General features: G+C 38.8%; 1 protein-coding gene across 3 annotated transcripts in view; it reads right to left on the reverse strand.

Annotated features, from left to right (window-relative positions):
- Positions 1 to 4,192: 4,192 nt before the first annotated feature.
- Positions 4,193 to 11,512, reverse strand: part of LOC133662316 (tetraspanin-5-like) — a 37,621-nt gene continuing 30,301 nt past the window's right edge. The window contains exons 9-11 of one of the 3 annotated variants that reach the window (XM_062066209.1): positions 11,264 to 11,336; positions 10,922 to 10,962; positions 4,193 to 8,177 (exon numbers count right to left, since the gene is read on the reverse strand). In XM_062066209.1, the coding sequence (XP_061922193.1) occupies positions 11,270 to 11,336 (67 nt within the window). In that variant the 3' untranslated portion in view covers positions 4,193 to 8,177; positions 10,922 to 10,962; positions 11,264 to 11,269. The remainder of the gene's footprint in view (positions 8,178 to 10,921; positions 10,963 to 11,263; positions 11,337 to 11,512) is intronic. The other 2 variants (XM_062066211.1, XM_062066210.1) reach the window with 2 other exon arrangements.

An 11,512-nucleotide genomic window follows, 5' to 3' on the forward strand; every position in this document is an offset into this window, starting at 1 on the left:
ATCATTACTGAGCTGCCACCTTACCGTGGTAGAGGAGTTTGCGTGTCCCAATGATCCTAGGAGTTATGGCTTCCATGCGCCCTGGTAGGGTCTCCCAAGACAAACAGGTCCTAGGTGAGGGATCAGACAAAGAGCAGCTCGAAGACTTCTATGGAAATACAAGAACCGAGACTCAGACTTCCCTCGCCCGGAAGCGGGTCACTGGGGCCCCCCTCTGGAGCCAGGCCCGGAGTTCGGGCACGATGGCGAGCGCCTGGTGGCCGGGCCTGCCGGGCACAGCCCGAAGAGGCAACGTGGGTCCCCCCTCCAATGGGTTCACCACCCATAGCAGAGGCCATAGAGGTTGGGTGCAATGTGAGCCGGGCAGAAACCGAAGGCAGGGCACTTGGCGGTCCGATCCTCGGCTACAGAAGCTAGCTCTTGGGACGTGGAATGTCACCTCGCTGGGGGGGGAAGGAGCCTGAGTGCGCGAGGTGGAGAATTTCTGGCTGGATATAGTCGGACTCACCTTGACGCACAGCAAGGGCTCTGGAACCAGTTCTCTCGAGAGGGGCTGGACTCTCTTCCACACTGGCGTTGCACGCAGTGAGAGGCGACGGGCTGGGGTAGCAATTCTTGTTGCCCCCCCGGCTCAAAGCCTGCACGTTAGAGTTCAACCCGGTGGACGAAAGGGTAGCTTCCCTCCGCCTTCGGGTGAAGGGACGGGTCCTGACTGTTGTTTGTGCTTACGCACCAAACAGCAGTTCAGAGTACCCACCATTTTTGGATACACTCGAGGGAGTACTGGAAAGTGCTCTCCCGGGTGATTCCCTTGTCCTACTGGGGGACTTCAACGCTCATGTTGGCAACGACAGTGAAATCTGGAGAGGCGTTATAGGGAAGAATGGCCGCCCGGATCTGAACCCGAGTGGTGTTTTGTTATTGGACTTTTGTGCTCGTCACAGATTGTCCATAACGAACACCATGTTCAAACATAAGGGTGTCCATATGTGCACTTGGCACCAGGACACCCTAGGCCGCAGTTCCATGATCGACTTTGTAGTTGTGTCATCGGATTTGCGGCCTCATGTTTTGGACACTCGGGTGAAGAGAGGGGCGGAGCAATTCTACCGATCACCACCTGGTGGTGAGTTGGCTGCGATGGTGGGGGAGGATGCCGGACAGACCTGGCAGGCCCAAACGCATTGTGAGGGTCTGCTGGGAACGTCTAGCAGAGTCTCCTGTCAGAGAGAGTTTCAATTCCCACCTCTGGAAGAACTTTGAATATGTCACGAGGGAGGTGCTGGACATTGAGTCCGAGTGGACCATGTTCCGCACCTCTATTGTCGAGGCGGCTGATTGGAGCTGTGGCCTAAAGGTAGTTGGTGTCTGTCGTGGCGGTAATCCTAGAACCCGCTGGTGGACACCAGCGGTGAAGGATGCTGTCAAGCTGAAGAAAGAGTCCTATTGGGTTCTTTTGACTCATAGGACCCAGGAGGCAGCGGACAGGTACCGACGGGCCAAGTGGTGTGCGGCTTCAGCGGTTGCGGAGGCAAAAACTCGGACATGGGAGGAGTTCGGACAAGCCATGGAAAACGACTTTGAAGCGATTCTGGACCACCATCCGCCGCCTCAGGAAGGGGAAGCAGTGCACTGTCAACATGTTTGGTTTAGGAGTTATCTTTGAAACAAATTTTTATTGCTTCAAACACATCTTCTCCATATTCTAAGAACATTACTGTCATATTGAGTTAAAAACAAATTTTTGCATTTGCAAACCTTACAGAAGCACATGTTTCTAGTAAAACTCACAAAGATACAGTAATACAGGCATATTTAGGCATATTTCATGTTTGGTTTAGGAGTTATCCTTGAAATTATTTTTTATTGTCTCAAACACGTTTTCTCCGGATTCTAAGAACATTACTGTCATATTGAGTCAAAAACACATTTTTGCATTTGTAAACCTTACAAAACACATGTTTCTAGTAAAACTCACAAATATACATTAATACAGGCATTATTAGACATATTGCATGTTTGGTTTAGGAGTTATCTTTGAAACAAATTTGTATTGCTTCAAACACATCTTCTCCAGATTCTAAGAACGTTACTGTCATATTGAGTTAAAAACAAATTTTTGCGTTTGCAAACCTTACAAAAGCACATGTTTCTAGTAAAACTCCCAGAGATACATTATTACAGGCATATTTCTTGTTTAGTTTAGGAGTTATCCTTGTAACAATTTTTTATTGCTTCAAACACATTTTCTCCGGATTCTAAGAACGTTAGTGTCATATTGAGATAAAAACTAATTTTTGTGTTTGCAAACCTTACAAAAGCACATGTTACTAGTAAAACTCACAAAGATACCGTAATACAGGCATATTAAGGCATATTACATGTTTGGTTTAGGAGTTATCCTTGAAACAATTTTTTTTATTGCTTCAAACGAGTTTTCTCCGCATTCTAAGAACGTTACTGTCATATTAAGGTAAAAACAACTTTTTTCTTTTTTAAACCTTACAAAAGCACATGTTTCTAGTAAAACTCACAGAGACACATTAATACAGGCATTATTAGACATATTGCATGTTTGGTTTAGGAGTTATCTTTGAAACAAATTTTTATTGCTTCAAACACATCTTCTCCAGACTCTTAAGAACGTTACTGTCATATTGAGTTAAAAACAAATGTTTGCGTTTACAAACCTTACAAAAAGCACATGTTTCTAGTAAAACTCACAAAAATACATTAATACAGGAATTGTTAGACATATTGCATAATCTTCTCCAGATTCTAAGAACGTTACTGTCATATTGAGTTAAAACACATTTTTGCGTTTACAAACCTTACAAAAGCACACGTTTCTAGTAAAACTCACAAAGATACCGTAATACAGGCATATTAAGGCATATTACATGTTTGGTTTAGGAGTTATCCTTGAAACAATTTTTTTTATTGCTTCAAACGCGTTTTCTCCGCATTCTAAGAACGTTACTGTCATATTAAGGTAAAAACAACTTTTTTCTTTTTTTAAACCTTACAAAAGCACATGTTTCTAGTAAAACTCACAGAGACACATTAATACAGGCATTATTAGACATATTGCATGTTTGGTTTAAGAGTTATGCTTGAAACAATTTTGTATTGCTTCAAACGCATCTTCTTTGGATTCTAAGAAAAAACAAATTTTTGCGTTTGCAAACCTTACAAAAGCACATATTTCTAGTAAAACTCACAGAGATACATTAATACAGGGATGTTTCATGTTTGGTTTAAGAGTTATTTTTGAAAAAAATTGTATTACGGTACATCAAACAAATTTTTTCCGGATTCTAAAAACATTACTGTCATATTGAGTCAAAAACACATTTTTGCATTTGCAAACCTTACAAAGCACATGTTTCTAGTAAAACTCACAAATATACTGTACATTAATACAGGCATTTTTAGACATATTGCATGTTTGGTTTAGGAGTTATCTTTGAAACAAATTTTTATTGCTTCAAACACATCTTCTCCAGACTCTAAGAACGTTACTGTCATATTGAGTTAAAAACAAATGTTTGCGTTTACAAACCTTACAAAAAGCACATGTTTCTAGTAAAACTCACAAAAATACATTAATACAGGAATTGTTAAGACATATTGCATGTTTGGTTTAGGAGTTACCTTTGAAACACATTTTTATTGCTTCAAACACATCTTCTCCAGATTCTAAGAACGTTACTGTCATATTGAGTTAAAATACATTTTTGCGTTTACAAACCTTACAAAAGCACATGTTTCTAGTAAAACTCACAAAGATACAGTAATACAGGCATATTAAGGCATATTTCATGTCTGGTTTAGGAGTTATCCTTGAAACATTTTTTTTATTGCTTCAAATGCGTTTTCTACGGATTCTAAGAACATTACTGTCATATTGAGGTAAAAACAATGTTTTTCTTTTTTAAATCTCACAAAAGCACGTTTTTAGTCAAACTCACAGACACATTAATACAGGCATTATTAGACATATTGTATGTTTGGTTTAAGAGTTATCCTTGAAACAATTTTCTATTGTTTCAAACGCATCTTCTCCGGATTCTAAGAACATTATTGTCATATTGAGTTAAAAACTAATTTTTGCGTTTACAAACCTTACAAAAGCTCATGTTTCTAGTAAAACCCACAAAAAGACATTAATGAGGTAACAGAACACAGCAAATGTTTGAAAATCAGCTTTTATTCCAAAAGCAGTCAAATGTTTTGAACAATGCAATGGGCGAAAGCATACAATAAGTAACAGTTTTCACGGGACATACTGTGTAACCCTAACAGTAACAGTCAAAAACAAAAATTACAAAACAACAAATACAATGCAATTGTAACGTCATTTAACATTTCCAACAAAAAAAAAAAACAAGCGCTCCAGGTTTACTTCAAGTGCGTGTAAGGGTGGTGATAAAAATATACAGATGATATTTCAATTAAACATTAATAAATTATTGGCTAATCATGAGTGCACAGCTACATACTGTATAGACTGAATGATTTAAACAAATAAATACAACAAAACCAAAATATGAACACAAATCGGGAAGCCTTTGTTTATTTACACATTTATAAACAGTGCTACAACTTTAGGAAAATACTGAAGTGTTTCACTGACAAACACAAACGTGAATTGTAAGAACATGGGCATGCGTCGCCATAAAGAAAACTGACAATAGTGTTTCTTAGTTTTAGTCACGACTTTTGTGAGCGTGAGACTGGTGGTGTGTAGATTCATGTTTGTGCCAGTGTTTCATTTAAGATCTCCACATGAGACGACGACAAGCGTCTTCAAGCTTGACCAAGTTGTGACATTCACCATTCTGGTCAAGTTTTCCTTTGTATCACATTCACATTTGGCATGTGTGTATTTGAGATCCCAACATGCGCCATCTTTGTTACCGTACCCAACATCCCGACTTTTGACCAAGTTACACCTTTTTTTGTGGGCAGAACAGTGTTTTGAAGTGTGTTCAAATTCTGACATTTCACTGTGGCAAAACACAAGTCAGGCTTTTCTTCCCACGTTAACACGTAATGTGTTTGTGAAGTGTTGCACATCTTGACGTGGAAAAAAAAGTATCTTCAGTTTTGGTGTTACGACATTTACACATGCATACTCGGAGGTTGCATGACTTCAGAATCGTTGAAGGCCAACGAGTCACTGATGACGTCGTTTCCCCGTCATAAATAAAAACACACGCATGTCTAAAAGTCTCATCTCCATGCTCGAAAACTTTGAAGAAAAAAACACAGCGTGTTTTCACAAAATTCCAGCGAAAAGGTGCAGCACTGATTTTTGCCTTGATAAGGGTCTAACTTGGCAGGAAGTACAACACCCGATGTTCGGATGAATCACAAATCTTACTTGTAACAATTGTTAATTGATTAAAAAAAAATCCAAAAGTTAAAAAAACAACCTGCCCAGCCACTCTGACAAATCATATTGTTGATGTAGATCAGGGATGTCAAAGTCAAGGCCCGCGAATGAATTATCTATGGCCCCCGGGATGATATTTGATTAGTATTAGAACCGGCCCGCAGGCCACAGCCGCCTGCTGCTGTTGTTTTGCACGCACCAATACTCCATCAGTGTTGGCGGTAGGGACCCCATCAAGTCATCAAAATGGGGTGCCACAGTAAATTTTTGGGGTCCCACTTTTTTGTAACGGTTTTGAAAACAAAGGATAAATGTAGCATTATCCTGTTATATCTCACATTCTATATTGTGTTTTGGAAACGTTACTTAGTTCATTAAAAAAATTATACTAAAGAAAACACATTTTTATGCATATGTAAATGTGTTCAGTTATAAACATTCATTCACTTTCTTCTTTCCTTCATGGATCTAAACTTTACCGCTGCCAGCATTTTTTTCTATATTTTTATTGTAATATTTTCAGAATGTGTTTGTTCTATTTTTGGCCAAAGTAAGACCAAGAAAACAATCTGAAGTTGTCTTTATTTTTTAGTTTTAATGCCATGATTTTAATAGTCGGGACCGCGTGTGCACAGATTTTCCTCCATGCGGCCCCTGAGCTAAAATGAGTTTGACACCCCTGATGGAGATGATCTATATCTGCTGTACAGATTTACTTTAGAAAATAGAAGTGTTGGATACTTTTCCTGTTGCCTTATTTGCATACTTGCCAACCTTGAGACCTCTGAATTCTGGAGTTTGGGGGTAGCGGGGGGTGTATATATTTTCAAGTATTTCATATATATATATACTGTATATATATATTAGGGCTGCAACAACTAATCGATTAAATCGATTATAAAAAATAGTTGCAGATTAATTTAGTCATCGATTCGTTGGATCTATGCTATGCGCATGCGCAGAGGCTTTTTTTTTTTTTTTTTTTTTAATAAACCTTTATTTATAAACTGCAACATTTACAAACAGCTGAGAAACAATAACCAAAGTAAGTATGGTGCCAGTATGCTGGGTTTTTTCAATAAAATACTGGATAGGATAGAAATGTAGTTTGTCTCTTCTATCCGATTATTAATCGATTAATCGAAGTAATAATCAACAGATTAATCGATTATCAAATTAATCGTTAGTTGCAGCTCTAATATATATATATATATACACATTATATATATATATATATACACATTATATATATATATATATATATATATATATATATATATATATATATGAATAAATTATTCAAATATATCCGTTCGGCCACCGTGTTCAATGGAGAAGTCTGATCTACAAAATGTGCAGGCAGCATACCCCTTCCCCTTCGAGCTGTCCTGGATGAACTGGAATTACTTTTTCCAATCATTTTGGAACTTGCGAGCGTACTTCTTCTTACTCGTCGTCGCCATGTCTCTTCTTCGTTCTTCTGCTTCATCTCTGTTATGTTTTTGGACATTACTACTTGCCGTAGTTTTGAAGCAATGCATGATGGGAATCCGGATGTTGTGTGTCAGTGTATTAACGTGCCGGCTGGAATAAACACACGCTGAGAAATAGCTCCTTGCCTGCCTACTTTATGGGTTATAAATAAACATATGGATAACGGAGACATATATAATCAATCAATCAATCAATGTTTATTTATATAGTATTAGTCTCCTTTTCAGGTGAGAGAGGACACTAAAGGCAGTGCCTTTAAGGCACGCCCCCAATATAGTTGTCCGTGTGCAAATCGGGAGAATGGTTGCCCCGGGAGATTTTCGGGAGGGGCACTGAAATTCGTGAGTCTCCCGGGAAAATCGGGAGGGTTGGCAAGTATGCTTATTTGTATTTGACTTTATTAAATGTTTGGGTAGAATTTTATTCAACAAAACCTGTTTTTTTTTTAAAGTATCATTGATCAGAGCTGTTCTCTATTTTATGAAGGAATGTAGTTAATCGTAGAACTGGCACGTAATTTTACTAAAAAGTATTGGTTTTATATTGAGAATCGTTTTGAATCAAGAATTGTTTTGGAATCGAGAATCAATTCTAAATTCACCACCCTACTAACTGGGTGAGTTTCTGAATAATACGTAATAATATGCTACTTAGCCATGTTAAAAGCACACAAATCAGGAAAAAGAAGACAAATCCAAGCGAGTCCAACTCTCTTTTTCTACTCTACTTGGATTTTCTGGCCCAAATTACAATTGTCTCAAGGAAATGTCAGTGTGACTAGTCGACGTCAGGAAATAAACGTCACTGTGCCTCTTAAGGCCGACTGGTCTGTGCAAGCCCTGGTGCATACACATCACACAATGACTTAACAGGTCAGAATGGAAACGTAGCACAGTCTCTTTAATTGGCATAGATCTGATTGACTATTACCAAAATGGTCTGGTTCGATTTGTAAATGTTTAAAAGGTCAAACAAGTAACGGTAGAAGAGGGTTAACTGTGTTTTGTCCCTAGACTCTCTGCCACACCAGAGCAAGTGATCCGTACCACGCCGCTGAACGGCATTCAGTCGTACGGCAAACACAAGAATTCCTCCACAGTGGAATGGCAAAAACACAACTATGTTATCAGCATGAAGATCATTTCATATCAAAACATGTTACAATCTGCGTGTAGTGCATCGGGATCCATACTTGTCGCGGTGTAGGTGAGCAGTGGAGTCATCCGTCCTGCTCTTGACGTCCTCATGGAGGCCTCAAGTCCAGGAGCTGAGTTCGTAAAATCCGCTTAACCAAGACAAAAAAAAAAAAAAATCATTCAGCAATATTTTTTCCTTCGTCTTAAAAAGTGATCATCAAAGGTGTTTTATAATATTGTATCTATTTCTTAAGATTTTGGTTACATTTTTTGTGATTATAAGAAAGGTTGCCTGGATCACACTTCAAACAATCACAAGTCTAACTGTACCTGAGATTTTTAAAAAAAAATGCTATCTCTTGAAGTTAAACAAAGTGTGAGTTAATAACAGTAAAGAATAAATGATAAATGGGTTATACTTGTATAGCGCTTTTCTACCTTCAAGGTACTCAAAGCGCTTTGACAGTATTTCCACATTCACCCATTCACACACACATTCACACACTGATGGCGGGAGCTGCCTTGCAACACAGTACTATAATTAAATAGTATTTCTACAGGTTGGACAAAACTCAGATTTTTGTGCAAAACACATCATTAGGGATGGGTACAGAATTTGGTTATTTTGTAGGTACTACTGGGTACCAATTAGCATCAAACGGTACCACATTTCGATACACTTGCCGGGCAATCGAGCACCTAAGAACTCATAGCGGACTCAACCGGGCTCCCTCTAGGTATTGTTGCTATTTTTCCATGTCAAAAAATTTAAGGAAACATGCCCGATAGAAAGCGCTTTAGCTCGATGCTAATTTACAGAGGTTATGCCATAAACATGCTACTCATTAGCATTAGTGATTTTACATGGCAAATTCAACACCTCCAAATTTGGTAATTAAAACTATAACTAAGCTGCATGTTACATTCAAACAGCTGGTGTGTTGTAAGAAGTACAATACTTACAGTATAAACACTTTGTAGGCTCAACTGAAAGACTATTTCCTGACAACAGCAACACACCGAAGACAAACCGAATTGAATGCATACTTGCTGTGATATATCCACTCAGAAAGATAAACTTATCTGAAGTTTTGCTGGCTTTATTTACAAGGTCCTGACAATTTCAATGCTCTCATTTGTAGTCTGTACACTATCGCCACCCAGTGTCCTGGAATTACAACTGCAAGCAAAGTCTACAATGTAATACTTACAGATGAGACTCTGGAAGAAAAGAAGACATAACTGGACAACACAGTGTAAAATGTTACCATATTTTCCAGACCATAGGGCGCACCGGATTATAAAGCGCACTGCCGATGAATGGTCTATTTTTGATCTGTTTTCATATATAAGGCGCACTGGATTATAGGGCACATTAAAAGGAGCCATATTAATTTCAATTTTATTTTATAACATTTCAATGTTATCAATTTACCGTGTTTTCTGGACCATAGGGCGCACCGGATTATAAGGCACACTGCCGATGAGCGGGTCTATTCAGGTCTATTTTCATACAAAAGGCGCACCGGATTATAAGGCGCATTAAAGTGGTCATATTATGATTTTTTTCTAAATGAAAAACACTTCCTTGTGGTCTACATAACATGTAATGGTGGTTCTTTGGTCAAAATGTTGCATAATTTATGTTTTATAGATCATATTCAAGTCACTTTCTGACAGTCGCTTTCGGATGTGCCGTTTTGTGGGCGGTCTTATTTGCGTGGCTCACCTTCGACAGCGTCTTCTCCTCGTCATCTTTGTTGTAGCGGTGTAGCGTGCAAGGACGGGAGTGGAAGAAGTGTCAAAAGATGGAGCTAACTGTTTTAATGACATTCAGACTTTACTTAAATCAATAACGGAGCAGCATCTCCTCATTCGGAAACAACTCCGGAATTGTATCCCGGGAAAATCCATCCGACCAGAACTTTTTAATGACTAAAGTTCCTTGGATGAATAATGACACTCACTAAACCGGTATGTTTTAGTGCTTTCATGGCGAGTTTACTGACAGATATAAGTAAGAACTTTACACTACTTTATATTACAAATGGCAACATCGGAGGATGAATGTTCCATAACAAGAAGATAGAGAAAAAGAAGAAGCTTATCGACTAAGGTGTCGCCACGGACTACAAAGGCGGACGCACACAATTTTTCAGGATTTATGCAGGTCCCAAATACAGATCAGCAGGTACCAGAAGGTAAGAAAAGTTTATTTTGCATAATATTGCGAAACAAAACGGCAGATAATATGTCTTACCTTATACACACACCATAATAATACTTGTATGTTGAAGCACATCCAGCGGTGCGGCTTCATAGCTTACCAAAGTTGTGTTAAAACATTTTGATAGATTTTTGAGCGCAGTGTGTAATGTTCTATATTTTCAATGGAACATATAAAATGTTGGTGATGTTTACTTGAGTCATATTGCAGTCTACACTTATCTCTTATGTTTGACTGCCATCTACTGGTCACACTTATCATTACACCATGTACCAAATAAAATTGCTTTGAGGACCGTAAGCAAAACCAGAATTATTCCGTACTTTACTGTCGAGTTTTGAGGAAAAAAAAGGATTTTAAGTGCGCCTTGTAGTCCGGAAAATACAGTAAATATAAAAACATTTAGTACCCCATGAACACACACAAAACACAGAAAATTGGTACTGTTGGAGTACTGGTATCGATTGACAGGTACCGGGAATCGGTGCTGTATCAGTTCAATTGCGAAAGGTACCCATCCCTATGGGTCAGAGAACAGTCTGGGTCGCGAATAAAATGTGTTTGTCGCTAAACGTACTTCAGATATCAACATGGACCAAACATTATATCTCTGTTGTCAATTTCAACCAAATTCCGGAATTTTGGGGGAAGAAGTTGACTGCTTACCTGTTCAAAATAAAGTGCTGTTTCCTCTTTAGGTAAAGAAACTAGTAGAGAAAGACAGATAACATCAGTAAACATTGGAACTTACAGCCCCCAGAGTCTACTAGGTACAATTCTACAAATTCTAGTACTAACTCGACACAAAGTCCAAGCAGGAACAGGAATATCATATCCATTTTATGTATAGCTACTTCATCTCGCCCCTTAGCGCACTGATGCTAGTGCTACCACAAAACATTCCTAGCTTAATAGCTTCATATTACTACAACACAACAAACAAGACACACAGCACAAGTAAGAGAGAGCTATTGGATTTTTCTACCACCCACTAACTAAACCACGCACAATGTCTCACGCATAGTACGCTTTCTTGCTCGTGGGCAGTTGTGGTTGTCGCACGGAGAGGGTGGGGGGCACCCTGATGGAGTAACAATATACGCATCACAATTCAGAAGACCAGTGCTGAAATGCCGTCACTTGACAACAGTGCACACAAATGTGTCACTAGCACCTTGCATCAGCTCTGCTCTTTTAATGTCTTTGATGTTTCCCTCTTACACACATGTAAGAGGGATGTGTGCTATGGCTATGAGT

Source organism: Entelurus aequoreus, linkage group LG12, assembly GCF_033978785.1.
Source record: "Entelurus aequoreus isolate RoL-2023_Sb linkage group LG12, RoL_Eaeq_v1.1, whole genome shotgun sequence".
NCBI lineage: Eukaryota > Metazoa > Chordata > Actinopteri > Syngnathiformes > Syngnathidae > Entelurus > Entelurus aequoreus.